This window comes from Fistularia commersonii, chromosome 6, assembly GCF_037954325.1.
Source record: "Fistularia commersonii isolate RoL2024-O1a breed Wild chromosome 6, RoL_Fcom_v1.0, whole genome shotgun sequence".
NCBI lineage: Eukaryota > Metazoa > Chordata > Actinopteri > Syngnathiformes > Fistulariidae > Fistularia > Fistularia commersonii.
Genome location: NC_141289.1, coordinates 9,189,342 through 9,210,483, shown reverse-complemented (window position 1 = coordinate 9,210,483; position 21,142 = coordinate 9,189,342). Strand labels below are relative to the sequence as shown.

Below are 21,142 nucleotides of genomic sequence, written 5' to 3'. Positions count from 1 at the left end.
GTTTTCTGTCCTCAAAACCTTCTATTCTTAGTTTTTTTTTTTTGTCCCCAATAACCACATGCAGAACCAAAACCCACATAAATACTCAGTGTCCAAAGGCTGCATTCATTCATGTGAGACCGAAGATATGAGAAGAGGTCTCGTTCCCCACCATAAAAATGGTTTGTAATTATTTTTTCGCCATCGATGGGGCCGCGCAGTTGGCGAGATCCAAAGGAGAATGGCCAGGCAACCTCTGATGGCGCTGTTGCCATAGCGACCCAGTTAGGCAAGTAGAAAGGCAGAGTGAGGGAGCTGGGAAGGCAGTCTGTCCTTTCGATCTTCCTCCTTATCTCAGCACAACAAACAAGTAATTCCTTTTTGTAATAGTCCAGTACTACAGTGCAAATCATCAGTTTATCACATGAATTAATGTTTCATTTAAGTAAAATATTTCATTATATTTGTCCTTTTGTGTAGATATGTGAGTATTTTAAAGAACGTTGGTAAGCAGACTTTTATAGCATTAGTTGTTTAGAAATGATATTTTTTACCCTCAAACATAAGTACACTTCTGCGTGTCCTTGTTGCAACAGTCGGTGCTTCTTACTTTATAACAGCAGTTAAATATTCTTTGACTCTGAGAGGAAACCCTACCAAAGGTCCCTTTTTTTTTTTTGCTCGGTCTACAGGTGCTGTGAAAATCATTAGACGAGGCAGAAGCGAACATGTAGAAAGGTGAGAATGAGTAGGATGGGGGGGGGCTGCAGGCTCTTGGCAGGAGATCAGAGGACAGGGTTGAGAAAGACAAATTACACCAGACTGACACACACACAGGAGCACACACTGACAGAGCTGGCATACGCGGAGCAACGAGGGCAGCCAACCTACTCTCTTCTCCTCGTCGTCTCATAAGCAGACATCAGTGTGTTTTTATCTTGTATCATGCAGGAGGTTAGAGATAGTCGCCAAGCATCAGTGTACGCCCCCCGGTTTAACGTCGCAATGCCTCGCGCTGTCTTAACAGGCAAAAGCGCCATTGCCAAAAATAACAATAACAAAAAAAAATGACATTTACACTCGGGTGGTTGTCTGGTTGTCTCATGTATTGCAGGACTTTTAATTCAACAGTCCAGAGAAAATCTTTGACTATTCCCCATGAAGGGCTATGATGAATGAGACATTTCCATTCACCTTCCAATGTTTGTGTCAGGAAGCCTTGGAGCTCCCTGGAATCAGCTGTAATATGACCATATGACAAACATGTTCCTTCAGACTGTTTGCTTTATGAAACGTTGGTTGAAATGCCTGGACTGGGACCAGTTGAAGTAAATGTTTGTAGAGTGTTTGCGCACTGAAGGCTGAAGATCTCTGCCAGGGAACAAGACATTAACGCATTCCAGTGTGATCAAGGTCTAAAGTGGTAAAAAGTCTTTTTTTTTTTAAATCAATTAACCCATGGAAAGAATCTCTCCTTTGGTCAAAGACAAGCTTTTAACACCCTTTTCCTCAGTGTTATATCCTATGACGTAGCTGTGGTTTTTATTTTAGTCAGCCACCGAGTGTCCCCCCGTCAGCTCCACATTATGGACTTATCCAGATTAATGGGAGGATAAAACAACCAAACGGGTGGAATGTAAGTGAAAAGTAGGCCATCAGCAGGACGAACAATGATAAAACTGTTGCCGCAGAAAAAAGGCAATTCATTATTGCTCAACTCCGAATACGGGCCCATTACACGCTGACCCAGGACCCTATCCGATATTAGATCTTGTACTAATTCCCCCCAAAAGCAGTAGACAGAATATATATCTGTTGTTAAAATTCTCCTGAGTTGACTTATCCTCTGTTTGTAATGTTGAAAGCCCCCCCCCCCCACACACACACACACATGAATGATGTAATTATTAACATCGTGTTGCCTGCGTTTCATCACTACATGAAAGCAATGGCTGCAGCAACTGGTCCCAAGTGTCTATTTAAGGCCAGCCAAAGCACACAGCAAGGACGTAATTTTCCGCAGTCCAAAGGAGTTCCCGCCAGTGCCCATCGATCAATAACGTGACGCAGTCGGCCGCAAAACTCCCGATGGCTTCCCAGCCATCATGTCTATTGTGCGTAGCAGAGTAATGAAGTAAATATCATCTGACTGCACCGCTTTTCCCTCCCCCCACGGTCCACAGGGGATTTTTTAACTATCAGTTGAATATCTTGGGGTCTTACGGCGCATCTGTAAAGCTTCACCGCTAACCCTGTCGGACATCCATCCGTCAACCCAGGTATTATTTTGTCCGTAGTGGCGTGTTCTGTGTCGCGAAACTCCGCCGTGAAGGATGACAGATATAAAGGGCCCTGCGAGGATATTTTTCTGAAGAATTGAAAAAGCTTGACATTGAGCTCTGAAAATTCAGAAGTGGTATTCGAGATATAAACACTGGATATCCATTGGAATGTTTCTAATAGTGCATTTTCAAACGACTCCACAGAATTATACTTTATTGCGAAATCATGCGGTCTTGGTTAAACCACTAAAGGAGTTTTTGCTTTTTAGATATCTAGTCAAATCAGATTTATTCATAGGGTAGCAAATAACAACCCGGTCATCCCATGACACTTTCTGTGCAGAGCAGGTCCAGACTTCAGTATTTAAAATGATTTACAGAAGCCCAACATTCCCTCATGAGCAAGCACTTGGCAGTGAGGAAACACTGCCTTCTCCTTCGGGCAGATCCAAGCTGAAGGTGGGTGGCCCTCTGCCTCGACCAGTCGGAGTAGAAGTAGGGAGATGGCACATGATTCCTGCCGATAATGATACAATAGTAGCTTTAATAATAACAAGAAATAACAGTGGGCACCTGGCAGGACTTCCCAAGCCATGCCCAACCTGGGAATGAAATGCGAGAGCCCAGGGACTCTCAGGAGAAGACATGAGGTCACTACTGTGCATCGATGAGTGCTGACAGGAGAGGAAATAGTGTCTCAAGTTCAATATCAAGAATGCATGCATATGTAATGTAACCTGACGTAAAGGTTTTAATGCTCAGTGGAAGAGAAAAGGAGTAAATGGTGTATGAAAGGAAATCAGAAGCTGCTGGTACACATAAGTGGATTAAATGTACTCTGCCAGCATTGTTTTGGAGCAAAATCATTTTACAAGTCAGTTCCACAAACTAATCCAATAAAAAAATGCTACTATCAGTTAATGTTATCACTTGCTGAGGTGTAAGTATTTGGGAGGGTAAACACGGGGTGCAAGTGTCATGCGTGGACGTGCAGAATGGCCGGCGCGGCCGACGTTACCGCTTATACGCCCTTCTACTAATCCACGTGTTTGAATAACAAATCCACTGGCGGCTCTCGGAGTGTCACTGTCGCACCCATCAGCGTGATGCGAAATTAGATTTCCTCCTCCTTTGAAGAAAAGCCGGAGTAAAGTGTTGTCCTCGCCGACACGCTGCCAGCTTCGGGCCCCGGCGTCTGTCAGAGCGAAACCACCTCAGATCGGGAGATGATCTGAGGCTTCTTTGATGTCAGAGGCCGTTTGAGGGTCGAGGAAGTCAAAAGCATACCTGTCTGCATTCTGATGAGCTGGGAACTTCCACCCGCTTGTCTTGCACTCTTGTTGAAAATACATTTCATAAGAGAAGATGAAAAAGGCCTTTATTTTGTCACAACATCAGCGAAATTTGACCACTGCATCGGATGAGTCAAGAGCAGTGAGCAGCCGCTTCGCAACGCCCAGGATGCAGTCAGGGCTTCGGTGTCTTGCTTGATAACACGCTTGCAGGAGCTCGGGAATCAAACCGGGAAACAGTGGTTCCAAGACGACCAATTTTGCACCCAAGCCACGCTGCAACAGACAAGGGCATTAAAAAAAAAAAAAAAAAGCAGAACCCAACCTTTAAGTAGCCTACGGAAGTATGACTTCCAGCGTTCATATATATGTATAAACATGTGTGTGTGTGTGTGTGTGTGTGTGTGTGTGTGTGTGTGTGTGTGTGTGTGTGTGTGTGTGTTTTCAGACACAAAGGAGAACTTTTCTCAAACATGCTGAGTGAAGTGATCGCTTCAGCCACTATATTCAGTGTTTGGCATCACAATGTACTTCTCTTTTAAATCAGAGGAACATATGGTCGCTTCAGTGAACTCGGTATTTAAATCGCTGCATTTCATCAGAGAACACAGCTCAAATATGGTCACAAAGAAGGTAGACATTCTGGGACCTTTGCACTCTACCCATCTATTTTATATTTTCCTATTACTTACACATTGGAGAATGTAGTAAAATGATTGCTCTTAGCCTGGACTGCGTGAGGCATAATTTGAAATAGAGCTGTAGACGCAATGTCGACGTCAGGACCGCTACGGAATGTCGCACCGCGTTTTTCCCCTCAGGGTGAGTTTATAGATCGGCGGCGATCAAAAGCGTTGTCGTACTGTGATCAAGCGTCTGGGAGTACGTGACACTCCTGTCATTTTGCCGCGAAATGCATCATGTTAAATTAAAGTTGTGCGAATTTCAACAGTCTACATGCTCACGCGTTGAAAAGCAAGCATCTCTTGTTAAGAGAATTGCACGCGACTATTGTGCTCACATTAGCATATTACGGTATCATAAGGACTGCTCATTGGCTGCGTGTTCCGGCTGCTTGTCATAGAGTTTTCCATCATCCATTAAAATCTTAACTCCCAAGCCAGTCATCCCTCAAACTTCCCGCACCAACAGCAAGCAGATACAGCCTCTCCTGTTTCCTTGCTGAGCCAGGGCTTACAAATTCCCCCTGATTTACAAGGTCATAAAGCTTCCCTTCTCTCACTCCTTTCCTCCCGCTTTAATCAACCTCTCCAGCCAAAGCAGTTATTTTCTAACTCCCTAAGCAGGCCCGCCACGATTGATTGATCGGTCAATCGATCGATCGATGGGCCGACCGATCCGGGGTTGCATGTTGTAGATGCCGTAATGTCCACAGATGTGCATGGAGCTACAACTCCATGAAATGCAGCTATGCGGTCCAGAGAATATCCTGTGTTATCAGCATTATCAACTTCCGATTACATCGCAACAATAGCGGCAGCCTCATTCATAAAAGTTTAAATACTATAAAAAAAAGGGAATGAAAAACAGAAATCCGTGATGGATGTCTAGTCAAACTGCAAACATAACTCTCACCACTGTCTCCCTTCATGTCAGGAATTGTGCTTTTTTTAACCTCAACAGTTTTTTTTTTTCTTCTTCCTTTCACATTGTGCTTTTTAAAGCACATGCGAGAGAGAATCCAGCCCCATGCTCCCAAACAGCATCTGGCAAGCCGTGTCCTCTGACCGTAAAGCCTTTGTGCGTGGACTGCCTTCGACGGTCACGGCAATCCATGCTTCTCCTCCGCACACACACACTCGCTCAAGCAGCTGCGCACTTACTATTGCCTTTAGAATGTCATTCTCAGTCCTACAAACACACACACACACACACACCCACATCCTCCCGAGGGAGTTGGTGTAATCACACACCGCAGATGATTTTACAACAAACAAGCCATCCTGACAGTATTTACAGATTACGTTGTGAATTGGATACAGCAGTTTTTTTTTTTCTTTGTTTGTAAGGCACATTTTAAGAATCCACACCGTCTTTTAAGAATTTAGATGCAGCATTGGGAACGCTGTGAGGCGGAACGCCTCCCCTTCGCATCGTTACCCGGGGACATCTAAAATAACTGGTTTCCTGCTTGGCGTTTTGACACGTAAAAAAAAAATCATTAGCTAGATAGCACAACTTGGCGAGGCCGTGTTGGAGTGCATTGATTTTATTTCTGATTTTTCATCGTCAACTATTGTGTAGAAGCTGTACGTGTGCCTGCGTACGTGAGCCTCTTGCTACACCAAAGCATCACCCTCATTTTTTTGACCCTCCTCTTTCTTCTGAATGAAAAGGTTACAAGGGAGTGATTTTTAGCTTTGAATTCTGACTCCGTATCTCTCTCACACACACACACACACACACACACTAGCCTTCTTTAGTTACAGCAGGCTGCCAGGAGGCATCTGATAGCCAGGCCCTCAGAGACCCTGACGAGCAGCTACCTGAAATTTAAGCTTCAAAAAGGAAAGACTGATAGACACACACACGCAGAGGGGAAAGCAGAGCCATTTCAAAAGTGCAGCATGGAGACAGAACAATCTGCAAAAAGGCCAATTGTTGCCTGGCAGTTCCGCTCACCATTCTGTGGCCAGATTTGGCGGCTGCACGCCGAGGTCACACTGCCGATCTCAAGACACCTCCTGAGACAATCAAAGGCCTTTTATCGTTAAGTGATGACTCCATCCAAAGTGATATAACATCACCTACATGTTAATTTTGTGCGAAGGATAAATCCTCATCGGCCAGAATGGCAAAGTCTTGGCTAACACCATAAATACACTTCTGACTCCCCTCTCTCTCCGCTCGCCTTTGAGTAATATCTGCTACAGCCCATCTCATCTTCTTTCTTAAGTCGCCCGGCTGCGGTGCATACCTGGCCGAGTTGCACCTGCTTCGCCGTCCTTCGTGTTTACAACACGAATGCACGCTACAGCTGGATGCACTAGAGGTGCCCTTGGAAATACGTATAAGCCGCTCAAAGGAATGATTGTTCAAACGCTCTTAGGCAGACAAAAACGAGGAAACAAGGGATTGATTCGGGGTTGTGCGCGTGCGTGTGTGAGCGTGCATTCGTGTCCCGGCCTTTTTGAGGTGTTTGAAAGAAGGATGCCGTTTGTATGCAGGCACCTACAAACGCACAAGCTTTAAATGATCAATTCTAAAATTTGCCACTTACAGGATCAATATTGATGGAGCGGAGGCCAGGGTTGCCTGGTCGTGAGGCCGAGCTCGGCAAACACTGTGCCCAAAGTATCCCGAAATGCACTTTGGAAAACATGATATTCCCGTTTCTAAAGGTTAAATACACTTTTCGTCCAGACGTTGACAGCTTTCAGTGTCACATAGTTAGAGTCGCTATTTGAAGGAAAATCCCCGGTCATTCTTTGAGCACTCTATTGTTGGTCTGAAAGAGACAGCCAGAGGTAGACTTTCATAAATTGGTGATTTATTCGGATGTTGCTGATGCCAGCTTTAGCGGCTTGATGGTAAGTATGATAGCTGCTGAAGACCTGGTCGCATTGTGATGACACAATAGCTGGTCCCCTGTATTCCTCCTATGGCCGTAAAATAAATACAAGTGCACATAAACATTGTTTCTTTTGGTATTAGTTGCCTTGGGACCACAATTGATGACAACTGTTGCCTCTCCTTGTTTGACAGGACAAGAAGAAATACCTTGATATCATCCACAGCTACATGGAGGTCCATGGCACCGTGCACGGCACCAGCACGGTGCATCTGCCAAGCTACGTGAAGAACCATGGCATCCTGAGTGGCCGCGACCTGCAGTTCCTCCTCCGAGAAACCAAGGTGAGCTGGCTTGGCATCAAAAGGCTGTAGATTGTCTCTGGAGAAATTATAATACTAAGAATAATTCTGTTTATCATCATTATTATTATCATTCTGAATAATTCACAATGGACCTGAATAGCAATAGCAGTGACTTGGTTGAGGTGCAGAATATTCAGGATTAAGAGCATCTTCTTCAGAGAGCATTGTATGTTCCTTTTAGTGATGATAAAAACAGCATATGCACATAGTAATCTTGGTAGAAATATTCAAATATGTAAATAAAAGGTCCAGCCTATAAATCACCAGCAAACATGCATATACACCAACAGACTGGACTTGTCTTTCCACACATGAAGTGCTGAGTATAATATTGGGAAAGGTAACCACACCACGGGCAATAGTCCTCTCTTACAGCTTCAAGACCAAGCAGCTGGTTACCATAGCGTTGTAAAAAAAATGTATTTGTGAGTCTCTGCCCTATATTGAGATTGCAACAGATTGTCGAAAAGAGAGTTTTAGAATGGCGCAACTTCCACGTTTTCCATCCTTGCGAAATGTCGACATGTGATAAAAGACCACATAAGCACTTTTTATATGTTTTGTCCTCATTGCAAATAAACAAGTGGGGTTGCTAGCCCGGAAGCTCACTGCGCAAATCTCCCAATCCAAACTGTACAAGTGTTAGAGTTTTATGAATGTATCGCGTAAGAGAGTGTAGGAATAGAAACACAAGATTTTGGAAACAGGCGCTGGCAAATCTACACCAGGAATGAGCTGAGACCTCTATTCAAGCGACAAAGTGTTTTCATACGAAACAGAGGCACTCTTTTCAAGCCTTGAGTGGAGTGGTTGTGGTTTCTCAATGGTCCGACCCCCCTTGGGCTTCAGCCGTGCACAGAAGCACATCTCCATTCAGTCATGACTTGTCCTTTCCTCTGGCACTCAGGACCTCCGAAGTCACAAAGACAAGGGCAAAGCCGCAGAGGGCCGGCATTGGCTGTCTCGAGCTGCACAGAACAGCGGCCCTGACGTATGAGCCTGTGTCCATGACACGCGCTCCCGCTGTACATCACAAATAGGCTTTGTCTCGTCGCACTGGGGCTTTTCCATCGTTCACAATGTGCCAATTCAGGAGGTCAAACCTCCAGCGTTAAAGCAAAGCAAGAGACGCAGGCGTTATCTGGTGTTTACTAATCGCGATTTCTTCGCTGACCTCCAACCTCGAGTAAGAGGTTTATTAAAAAAAAAAAAAAAAAAAAAAAGTGTCCCATGATTTCAGATATTTCAGAGTTTTTTTAGCTTATTAAATTTCAGCCAGAGCTGCAGGCTGCACTTCCAGCAATAAGGTCCCTGTGTGGAATCTGACAGAGGAGCCTTTATATTTGGAGTCTCCAGTCCTCCCCATATCTGCATGGGGTTCCTAGGGGTTCTCCGGTTTCCTCCCTGAGTCCAAATCATGCAGGAGGTTCATGGGAGACCCGGAATTGCCAAGACACGTGAACGAGAGGGTGGCAGATTGTGTGTCTCTATGTGTGATTGACAAGCAAATGCTTCAGAGTGAACCCCGCCTCTCGCCCAGTGACAGCTGGAATAGGTGCCAATGAATGAATGAGTATTAGCTTATTTCATGATCCAAGTTGGTTGAACAATTTTTTACCTACTAAGGTTTTGGCTAAGGACATTATGTACATTCTGATTCTTCACAAATTTTCTTTTGTCTGTTTTTATGAGGAGGCTTTTTTTCCAAATGGATGTTCCATTTGCAGCGTATCTTAAATTCTAATTCATATATTTAAACTGTGCATTTGTGAAGGAATTTCTGATTGTGTCGCTTTGCATTTAATACTAAAAGGCAAAACAAGTCCGACCCCAGCCTCATTAAGAAGAATCCACCCAAGCATTTGGACCAATCCAAATGCAGAATAACCCGCCAATTGATTATTGATGGAATGACAACTCATGGCAATTCCAGTTTCTGATGAGTTTCCCACATAACTGGCAGACAACAGTGTCTTGAGAAACACGTTGCGGTTGATTTTGGATCAAGACAATAGTTTAAAAATTGTTCAAACACCATCTGCGAACGCCTCTCAGAAGCTTCGGCTGGAGGTGAAAGACGTCATCGGAGTCCGAAAGCAAAAATCCAGTCGCTCTCAATGACTTTAGCCTTTGTTCTATTTCCAGACATGGCAGGGAGGGAGGGGTTCGATTTCGTGAACTTCTGGAACAAGATGCTTCCCTGTCTGACTAGTACGGGAGCCGAATCAGACAGAGACGTCAGACATTGGCCGGGCCACCGATAGAATGCGCACAAAAGCCATAAATCATGATCGGGGCAGCCGTGAGAAGGACGGATTTAGATTTAATCTCCTTCTAAGGATCCAGGCAATTGTATAAGTATTGCACCAGCTGATAAAAATGTTCCTGGACCACAAGGCCATTTCCTTCCCTAAGAACCTTTGGTCCCAAATCACGGTGTTAGTTGGACTGTAGCTGTTGACCAAGTTAATACCACCGCTGAGATTAGGTAACTTTGAAGCTTTGGGTTGACAGACCGTACCAGTGGTTCCACAAGGAGAAGCCTCAGGGGAGCAGACAGTTAGATTAAAAAAAATGTTAAAAAAGCATTTCTGCAATCTTGTTGTTCAAGTGCCCAAAAGAAGAACTGGGGGTGTTTTGGCCTTTTTCCTAACGTTGCCCAAACAACACATTCACCATATCGACAAACAGATTATCTGAACTAATTGGCCCCTCGGGACTCGAGTGCCGACTCCGCTGTGGAAATACCCCGCGTGCCCGAGTGCTTACGCGAGAAAAGTACCATTGCTACCGATGCCGGAGCCTTTAATTTCTCTTCAAATAGGCTTTTCCCCCGACTTTGCTAATCCTGCGTCTCCCATCCCCGCCTCAGCCCACCTGTTTAATCACCTGCTATGATCTTTTGCAATTGCGTCCCCAGTGTTTCTCACTTTCTCATATTTTTCTCCCCTCACACCTGCCGGCTTGTACCTTTGTCCTGGGGCCGATTGGCTCCAAAAAGGAACCCTGTGATCAAGCTATCTCTCTCTGTCTTTAAGCCCTCGCCTCATCTCTCACATCATAATTGTGAACACGTTCCACAGAGAGCAAAGCAAACACATCCCCAGCTCAGATGCCAGTATTAGAAAGTAGCGAGAACAACACGACTAATTTACTTGCCAGGCCATTAAACTCGCCGAGTGCGCTGTTGAAGAGTGATGTCGCGCTGCAGGACTCCAGCCATCTTCTTAGAGCATAAACATTACCTTCTACACCTGACAGTGCCGCACACGCAAGGAACGTACTGTAAAGCCTGGTTCATGGCTGGCAATAAAGTGGTATCTGATCTGGAACTAAGTCAAGGCGTAAACAAAGCCGTGGCAGATTTGAGGACGCCGTGGGATCTGATCTCATGGACAGTATCCACGGTGGGCTGCACCTGGCCACATTCATTCAGCAGTAAAAACACTAATCCACCTAATTCCCAGATTAGTTCCGTCTGAGAGGAGATACCCATTCATGTGGACACTATTTCGCTGTTTACTCGCACAGGAAAAGCTGAAAAGTCCACTAAAAAAAATCCTGACAAACATCAATGAATTGGCCTGGTGTCTCCTGATTCTTCTCCAATTTTTGAGGCGGTTAGCACTTGTGCCTCGCAGGAAGAAGGTCCCTGCTTCATTTCCGACACAGGGCCTTTCTGTGACGGGTCTCCGCAGTCTCCCCCGTGTCTGCGTGGCGTTCCTCTGGGTTCTCCGGTTTCCTCCCGCAGTCCCAAAACATGCAGGAGGTTCATTGGAGACCCTTAATTGTCCAGACGTATGAATGCGAGGAGGATCAATACTTGTATGCCTCTATATGGGATGTGAATGACAGAGTGAATGGTTGTACGTCTCTATCCATGACCCTGTAATTGACCATTCCAGGATGAACCTCACCTCTTGCTCAGTGCCAGCTGGGATAGGGTTAAACCCCCCCCCCCATACACACTGTGTGTGTGTGTGTGTGTGTGTGTGTGTGTGTGTGTGTGTGTGTGTGTGTGTGTGTGTGTGTGTGTGTGTGTGTGTTTGTGCGTGTGTGTGTGTGTGTGTGTGTGGTACTACAGCATTCTTGTAAACTTCATATTAAAAAGGAAACTAGGTATAATTACACTCCCAGTTAATTATATTGTTATGGAGTTGTGAAGAAAGTGTTTATCTGACTATTTTGTCCAATGAGGAGGGTGTATAAACCTTCATTTAGAGTATTTCATTGAAGATTAATACTCATTATATCCGTCAGCGGTTTTTAAATAGCAAATTAAAAAACAAAATAAGATTTTCTGAGTTGCCTTCTCAGGAGCCTATCATTTCATTTGCAAGCCGTCCGGCAGGTGTTCACGGGACGCCAAGTGTGCGTACAGAGAAAACAGATCATCTTCACCCTTTGCATTTACAGGGTGCCGAAGCAAAGCGCACAAACACCTGTGCTTGCTCAAGGGACACAATTCAGTTCGGTCACGCGCCGGGGACAGATGGTTTCGCGAGAAACGTCTCCAGGTTTGCAATTTTGAAGGTCGAGGCTCCACAATCGCTGACATGTCACGTTTAATCGGCGCAATCCATCACAGTTTTGGATGTCATCTAATTGTTAATGAAACTCTAAGCTCGCGTGAAAATGAGGTATTCTGTAGAAACACGGGAGACGCCAGTGCCGTCGCCTCATTTCCACCCTCGGCCTGTGAGGATTTATTTCCCCCTCCTCCCCCTGCCTCTCCCCTTCAACCCTCCCCTCCTCTCCTCTCCTTTTCGTTTCGCTATAAATAGAGGTTGACTGTTTCTCAAGGTTGTGGCGCTTTTGCATGGGCGCACGTACTCACACAGACACACACAATGGAATTTGCGCTCTTTGCTGCCACCTGTTGACAGAATCGTGAGCTGGAGCCGACACGTCTGAGAGTGGGTTTTTGTTTTGAATTTTTTTTTTAACATTTTTTTTTTTTTTTTTATTCCGCATGACAGCCCGACATCGTGTCAGAGAGAGCGCAGACACACATGCACTGTATGGCAAAAAGGATTCGCTCAGCTGTCGACTCTCATATGAACTTAAGTGACATCCCATTCCTAATCCATCGGGTTCAATATGACGTCTGCCCATCCTTTGCCACTATAACAGCTACAACTCTTCTGGGAAGGCTGTTCACAAGGATCAGTAGTGTGTTTATGGGAATTTTTGGCCGTTCCTCCAGAAGCGTCTTTTTGAGGTCACACACTGATGTTGAACGAGAAGGCCTGGCTCTCAGTCTCTGCTCTAATTCATCCCAAAGGTGTTCTATCGGGTTGAGGTCAGGACTCAGTGCAGGCCAGTCAAGCTCATCCACACCAAACTCTGTCATCCATGTCTTTATTGACCTTGCTTTGTGCACTGATGCTCAGTCATGTTGGAAAAGGAAGGGGCCATCTCCAAACTGATCCCGCTAAGTTGGGAGCATGGAATTGTCCAAAATGTCTTGGTATTCTGAAGCTTTCAGAGTTCCTTTCACTGGAACTAAGGGGCCAAACCCAGCTCCTGAAAAACAACCTCACACCATAATCCCCCCTCCACCAAACTTCACGCTTGGCACAATGCGTTCAAACAAATACCGTTCTCCCGGCAACCGCAAAACCCAGACTCGTCCATCAGATTGCCAGATGGAGAAACGCGATTCGTCGCTCCATAGAACGCATCTCCACTTCTCTAGACTCCAGCGGCAGCGAGTTTACACCACTGTATCCAACACTTTGCATTGCACTTGGGGATGTGTGGCTTGGATGCAGCTGCTCTGCCACGGAAACCCATTCTATGAAGCTTTCTGCTCACACACATGAAGTTTAGAGGTCTGATTGACTTTGCAGAAAGTCGGCAACCTCTTCACATTATGCGCCTCAGCGTCTGCTGACCCCGCTCCATCAGTTTACGTGGCCTACCACTTCGTGGCTGAGTTGCTGTCGTTCCCAAACACTTCCATGTTCTTCCATGACAGTTGACTGTGGAATATTTAGGAGCGAGGAAATTTTCACAACTGGATTTGTTGCTCAGGTGTCATCCTATCACAGTTCCAGGCATGAATTCACTGAGCTCCCAAGAGCGACCCATTCTTTCACAAAAGTTTGTAAAAAACAGTCTGCATGCCTCGGGTGCTTCATTTTATACACCCGTGGCCATTGAAGTGATTGGAACACCCAATTCCAATTATTTGGATGGGTGTGCAAATACTTTTAGCCATATAGTGTACCTCTCCTCTCCACTTACATAGTTGATGCACGAATGATGACCATCAGACTGTATAAAAACAGTCTGGACGGCACACAACCGGCCATAAATCCATCTGTGTTACCACAACCTCACTACCTCACCCAGTCAGGTGTCGTGCCCTGACTCCGTTGTGTTTTTTTTTTTTTTTTTATCCTTGTTGGATGTCAGCCCACTCACATCCTGGCTATTTTTGTTTATTTATTTTATTCTCGTCATTGCTATTGTCGCTCTGTATATGTTGTCATTCAGTTTTGGTTGTCTATTTTCACCTTAAGTGTTTTGTTTTTGCTTCCCCCCCATTCTGTTGTCCAATCTGTGGTCCAGCAGAATGAAAACCTTCAAAGGATCATGGATGTTTACTTGCTGTGTCTTAAAAAAAAAAAAAAGAAATTTAATTAAATTGGCCAGCAGATTTGCATATTATATTTGCATGGACTTTTTGGGGTAATGCCTTTTTTTTGACGCGAGACCCCGGTTTAACCACACAATGCAGGGTTTCCTGACGTTATGTAAACGGCCGATGAGATCGTAAGCGGTAAGATGATGTTACGTTAATTTAAAAAAAAAACTGTGACGGATCCAGATGGTTTAATGTCAGACCTCCCTGAGAGTCAGGAGATGATTTATTTCACAATAACAGTCTTTCATTCGCACATTTGGTTTCAATTTTTATTCCCCATTTCAGTTGTTCCTGCATTTGCTTTTTCTAATGTTTCATGGAAACATCCCTGTTACAAGAAATGACAAAGAAAGACCGGTACGGCCGCTTGCCTGTAAATATTAGTAAGGAGCAAACTTCATATTTGCTTCTTTGCATGTTGATGTTTACTGTCTGAGCCCTCATTAGACACTGTTCCCATCCCCAAAATATCACAAGCACTCCCTCTTTCCCAAAAAACCTCCTCGCTATGGGATGATGTTTTTTTTTAATCTCATAGCCATCTTGTTTTCCTTCCTTCCTTTTGAAGAAAATGTGCTGCCGCATCTGTATTTCTTGTCGATAAAGCGGTTGGCTCGTTTCGGCAAGGGCTAAGAACCACTGCCATCAGCACACGAGTGAGTCTCCTCAACGCAGCAGGAGACCTTTCATACCCAGAGGCTGCAAACTGTCCACTCCCACGAAGTGTTGTAGAAAGCTCCTGGTTTGTCTTTGTGAGTCTTCCCTTCAGCAGCTCGGTTGCAAATGGACAACCTTTTTCCCTTGACTCTAGAAGTCACGCGAGAGAAAAATGCTCCATAAACTGCACTTTTTCAAGGTGGACAGAGGTGACACACTTTAAAATACAAGAATAATTTAACTGACAAGTCGAATTCGAGCTCCAAACTCAATTTGCTCATATATCAAATTAAATATCCCCATTAAAATGAATTAAAACGCTATTAATCTGTTCCAGACCCCCAGTTTTGTTACATGTTTTTAAGTAAGAAAAGTGTAGTGAATTAATGAAAAATAAATTACAGAAAAGAATAAGACACAATAAAAGAGAATGTAGGGAAATAAAGTGGTTTTATTCAGTGTTTTTGCCGTGATGATCGGGCGAAGATGCCAGTTAAGCAGAGGAGGTCTCTGCTCTAAATGTCTCAGATGATGCTCTCGGTCACGGTGTCTCACCAACAACAACCTCTACATCTCTCTACACACACACACACACCTTGCTAATGGTTTTCCATGATATTCTCTGCGCTAGCTAGTGGCCACCTGCACTTCACGAACAGGTGGCCGGCATCCAAGCGTTGTGTCAAAACACTCATCCCATTCACTGGTGACTCAGATCTCAGCTCATGTTATAAAGCAAAAAGATCCAATGAGAGACAACCTGTATCGTAAGTCAAGGTTCCACGGTTTTAGTTTTCACTCTCTCTTTGTGAGCGTGTAAACCGAGGAGGGGCTCCTCCGCACAATTTTCACATTTCCCTCTCCACCGCAGCTATTCGTGGGTCTCTCCTTCCCCTACGAGGGTCCCGCCCCCCTCGAGGCCATCGCCAACGGCTGCGCGTTCCTAAACCCCAAGTTCACCCCACCAAAGAGCAGCAAGAACACCGACTTCTTCAAGGGTAAACCCACCCTGAGGGAGGTGAGAAAGAAGTTTATTTCCTCTCGGGGAAATTCAAAATATGCTCCCTGCCCCTTAACGCCTCAGCGCTTTCCTCCGTTGCAGCTGACGTCCCAACATCCATATGCCGAGGTTTACATCGGGCAACCCCACGTGTGGACGGTGGACATCGACAACCCGGCCGAGGTGGAAAAGGCCCTCCGCTCCATCCTCAGCCAGAAGGTAACAACAGATTGTAAAACTATTTTTGCGCGTTTGCCATCTTTTATTCCGAAATTGCGTCTCTCAATTTCCTCCCATTGTAGTTTGCCTTATAAGGGCGTTGAACACAAATGCTTCTCATACAAATGACGACTATTTTAACAGCTAAACACAAACGCACACACACACACATATACATACACACGTCTCACACATTTGACGGTGACAATTCTAGATCCATGATAGGGATTAAAAGAAAAAAAAAAGACCATATTACAAAGCAAGGAAATGTGCAAAAACACCGAGATGATGTGACAGAAGGTGAGATGATGATCACTTCCTGCTCACCACCGGCTGCGGAAAAAAAGCAACAAGCCATGTGGGCCCAACAAGTTAGCTGGAAATGCTAATAATAAAATGACCTGAAATGTTAAGATAGCATCATATTTTAGGGGGTTTATAAACAGCCTCATGGTTTAAAGAACATGGCTTAGTTACCATGGTTACTGAAATCGACAATCTAGGATTTGTAAAGCTAGCGGTTTACCAAGATTAGAAATCTAGACGTTTAATAAATATTATCCTTGGCCTTTCTTTAATGGGAAGCTGTCAGCAGACCGGGGAGAAGTGATAAGCACAAGGAAAGCCAAGGAGAGCAGATCCTGTTGCGTCTATTTGTCTGGGGCCCGTGCATATTTCAGGCCGCGGCCCCTCGTGCTGCGCCGCCATTTGCCAAACCAATCGGAACAATGGCTTGTTTCTTCTTTCTTTCTTTTGACAAGGCTGCAGAAGCCTAGCATGCTCCGTGATCCGTGGCGAGCTGCAGCCTACCAGGCTCCAGCCCGGCTCCGCACGCCACCCTCCCCGATTTCTCATCTTCCGCCCCTCAGCAAACACAGACGAGACGCGATCCGAAAGAGCTCTGTTGTCAGGCTTCCCTGTTTGAAGTTTTTGTTGTTTTTTTTTTTGTTTTTTTTTTCTGCTGTAAACGAACCCGCCAGGGTCAAGGGGTAAAACCGGAGCACCGAGTAGACTAATACGCGCTCACACAGACACGGCTCTCTGCAGGGTAACGTCTCAAATGTGAAGCGGAGGAGAAGTTTGTAGGTTTTTCTTGCAGACTTGCAAAACTCCCGAGTTCCTGCGATAAAATGCCACCCCGTCGTCTGAGTGACAGGGTGTCGTGCACTCAGGGGGGGCCGCTTTTGTGCAAATGTCACCTCCTCTGCGAACGAACATCCCTGCTCTCTCTGCTCGCGGCGGCCCGACAGCACTGCCCCCCCCCCTTGTGTCTTGTCAAAACCAAATCAAAAGACGAGGAAATGAAAACCTTACAAAATGCTCCTATTTTGGGGCTCCGCAATTGTCAAGTGAGTTCAGGTAATTAGCATAATGTTTGTATGTGCACCGCTGACGGATCTGACCCAGACGAATGTATCCTTTTTCCTTTTTTTTTTTTTTTTTTTCCCCCTTGTGTCTGCGGGATCAGATCGAGCCCTACCTGCCCTACGAGTTCACCTGCGAGGGGATGCTGCAGAGAGTCAACACCTTCATCGAGAACCAGGTACTCGCCTGCAGACGCGTCTTTGTGAGGCAATCGTCCGTCTAAAAGCAGGCGTGTAATTATTTCGAAGGCCTCCACGGAATAACCACACCGACGATCCTTTCACAAAGATCACATTCTGAACCATACTGCGTGAGTTGCTTGGATTCCCTGACTGTTTTTTTTTTTGTTTTGTTTTTTGTTTTTTTTCTCTCGGTGGGTGGCCGGCAGGATTTCTGCCACGGCCAGGTGATGTGGCCCCCGCTCAGCGCCCTGCAGGTCAAAATGGCCGAGCCGGGTCGCTCCTGCAAGCAGGTGTGCCAGGAGGAGCAGCTCATCTGTGAGCCTTCATTCTTCCAGCACCTCAACAAGGACAAGGACCTGGCCAGGTGCACACACACACACACACACACACACACACACACGGAAGATTCACAGATTTTGTTACAGATGCAGGTTCAACCATCAGAGAGTCTGTTTGCTCATGAGAACTTGAACAGCAACAAGTACCTGTCAGGTGACATATTTTTTTTGTGTCTGTGTGCATACCTGCGCGCGTGTGTGTGTGTTTTGTGTGTGTGTGTGCGTGCCCCCCCCCCCCCCACACACACACCCCCTCCCGTCAGATTCGGCGTCGACTGCCAGACAGTGGAGTCAAGTGCCGACACGGTGGTCCCGGCCTACAGCGAGACGCGCCACCACTGCATCTTCCAGTCGGACCTGCTGCTCTTCAGCTGCGCCGGCGCTCACCAGTCGCTGCGACGCATCTGCCCCTGCCGCGACTACATGAAGGGCCAGGTGGCGCTGTGCAAGAACTGCCTATAGCAGCACACCTGCGTTACAGGTGGCGGCAGCAGAGGTGGCGGAGGGGCGGGCGGGTCGGGCGGGAGGTCGCGAACGGGGGGGGCGGAAGCAACCTCGGTGCAGCTGAGCGAGTGTGTGTTCAGGAGACACAGACAAACACTCCACGCAGTCAATAAACACAACGGGACTCCTGCAAGGGGGGGGCGGGAGGCCGCGAGGACTCAATAACAGAGACTTTTATTTATTGTTTTCCCAGCTGTTGTGGGCCCGGCCAATGCGCCGGAGCCGCCGGCCGCTGCGCTCCTAGAGGCAGTGTGAAATTACTTGAATAAACAAAAAAAAAAAGCGAGCGACCGAAGGGGTACCGCCGATGTTTCCGCAGCTCATATCAGTGACTGGCTTCACCAAGGAGGCCCCCTCTGCCCCGACACCCCCCGCTCTAATATATCCATCCTTAGGTAGGTTTGCACTGGAAGGCCCACATCCCCGACACACACACACACACACACACACACACACACACACACAAAAAGGGGCAGGAGGAGGCTCCAAGATTATTCTACACTGTATCCCTCCGGCTCCTCGTCACTGCACAACAGCGACGAGGAGCGTCCATGTTCTGTACATAATCTAGATTTTTATCCGGGGAATGGAAGGGTTTACTCTCACTCTGACGCGGGCTTCACCTCCCCGAGCAGACAGAAAGGTCCAGATGTGGAGTGTCAAGTCGGTTGCACGATTATTTTGCTGATTTATTTAAAAAAAAAAAAAAAAAAATGTTTTGTTGTTCTAGGATTTCATTTGTTCATCCACATTTGAGTCGTGCACCTCGAGGATGTCTCGTGTGATATCAGGCGTGAACGTATGAGTCCGCACTAGAAGGCCAGTAGAGGGTAGTGATGTTCTTTTTGTTTTTTTGTTTGTTTCCCCGCAAATCGCCGGTTCTACACATAAGAGGAGATCGGTGTGAGGGAGCAGAGTCTGCCCGAGTGGCAGCGACGACGGGAAGCAAGGCCGCCCCCGCCTATCGTTGGCCTCTCGGACCAGCAGCGGAGCAAAAAAAAAAATTCCCATGACGGAAATCTGGATACATCCAGGTCATGATAGGATACTGATTTGCCTGCAGATTTGAAAAAAAAAAAAAGACAAAAAAAATGGTAGTTGTGGTGATTGATGGGCGGAGAAATGCACTATGTTAATCTATTTAGGTTTAACAAACTATTAGTAACACTGTATGTCGTTCATATTGTTTTTTAATTTATTTTGTATACAAATCTTTGTCTCCATGTTCTATCTCGGAAAATCTTTTTTTTTTTTCTTTATTTATAAGAGGGTGTCTTTTATTCCTTTTTTTTTTCTTTATAGATTTTATTTATGGAGAGTCATTTTAAAAAAAAAAAAAAAAAAAGAAAAATGTAGTGGTTTGTTCACGTTTGTTGCCAGCAGAGGGAGCCGTTTGGACGCTTGTTCATTTTTCCTGCACAGAAGCCTTTAAATAACATTTCATTTTCATGGCGTTTCCAATTGGGATTCCAGACCGAGCGAGTGTTACTGCCATTTTTTCCTCTTGGCATACTAGAATTACACGATCCCCACCTCCCAAAAAAAAAAAAAAAACATTTTATTTCATGAATTTCATCTTTTTTTAAGGCACAAACACCAACAGCGTTCGGTCACGAATTTGGAAATGACCTGGATCTCGAAGTGGCCTCAAAGCCGTCGTCCTCCATCGCCCATCACTGTTAACTCAGACTGTTTTTTTAATTTAATTTGTGATTTTATCTTATTGTTATTTTTCCAACGGGTCTCGATCTTGCTGCCGGGTTATTTCAGAGAACATGATGTGCCTTTTTCACGGTCAAATGTGTTTCCGACCCCGAACCCGGACGAGACAGCGGGTCAATCCCCAAAATTTGTCGCCTCTGACATCGTTAACATGTTTTTTTTTGTTTTGTTTTTTTTTCTGCAAAGATCCAAGAAGTGTTGCTCAAATTCTGACGTGTTCAGGTCCCATCTGTCGCCTTGGCAACCGGTGGTCGGGCGAGACGACACCGGGGTCAGCAGCAAATCCAGAGGCCTTTCTGTTGATTCATTGTGTGTGCGTTTGTGTGTGTGTGTGTGTGTAGTCACGGGGATTACGCCTTATTTCCATCGGTAATTTGATTTCCGTTTTTTTTAACTTTATGATTACACGGATTAAAAATACCTTTTCTCCAAAACCCACCGTTGGTAAATAAGACGTATCAGAATAATCCCAAAGTGCACGTTTCTTTGTTTTTGGTTTTTTGTTTTTTTACTATGTCTCGTTTTGTTTTTTTTATTCCATTTATTTTTCTTCAAGTTTAAAAAGGGAACACACGCTCACAGTCTGTTTTTGTTTTATGTTTTTACCTTTCACACTGGCTCGGCTCCCATTCCATATCTTTATATTTCTCGGGTTTCGAGCGCTTCCATCCTGAGTTTCTCCTCCGGACCTCCTGTCTGGGTTCGTCCGAAGCTCCGCCGCACCTTCCCAACATTTTCCCCTGAATGTTTCCAAATGCGTAAAAGGCATCCAGACTGCCACCTCCCGTCGCGCAGACCCGTGTTCGTGCGTCGCGGTCCACGCCAAAAAGGCGCAAATAACGTTATGACATCTCTGTGGGTCTGTTTTTTTTTTCCTGTTCACAATCCTTGACCAGTAAGAGGGATATAACTTTATTTTTAAATAAACCTTTTTTTCTGTGACAAACGTTTCCGAATCATTAAATCACAGCAATACAGTATTTACAACGGACGCCGCGCGGTTGGTGCGTCTCCCGACAGGTTCGGAGTGCGTCGTCGTGAAACGATGTCGTG

General features: G+C 45.6%; 1 protein-coding gene across 1 annotated transcript in view; it reads left to right on the top strand.

The window, feature by feature from the left end:
* mgat5 (alpha-1,6-mannosylglycoprotein 6-beta-N-acetylglucosaminyltransferase) overlaps positions 1–21,035 on the top strand; it is a 78,555-nt gene extending 57,520 nt beyond the window's left edge. Inside the window, exons 12-17 of the mRNA XM_086148027.1 lie at positions 7,280–7,429; positions 15,631–15,777; positions 15,862–15,978; positions 17,447–17,521; positions 17,732–17,889; positions 18,127–21,035. Of these exons, the coding sequence (XP_086004153.1) occupies positions 7,280–7,429; positions 15,631–15,777; positions 15,862–15,978; positions 17,447–17,521; positions 17,732–17,889; positions 18,127–18,325 (846 nt within the window). The 3' untranslated portion in view covers positions 18,326–21,035. The remainder of the gene's footprint in view (positions 1–7,279; positions 7,430–15,630; positions 15,778–15,861; positions 15,979–17,446; positions 17,522–17,731; positions 17,890–18,126) is intronic.
* The last annotated feature ends 107 nt before the right edge of the window (positions 21,036–21,142 follow it).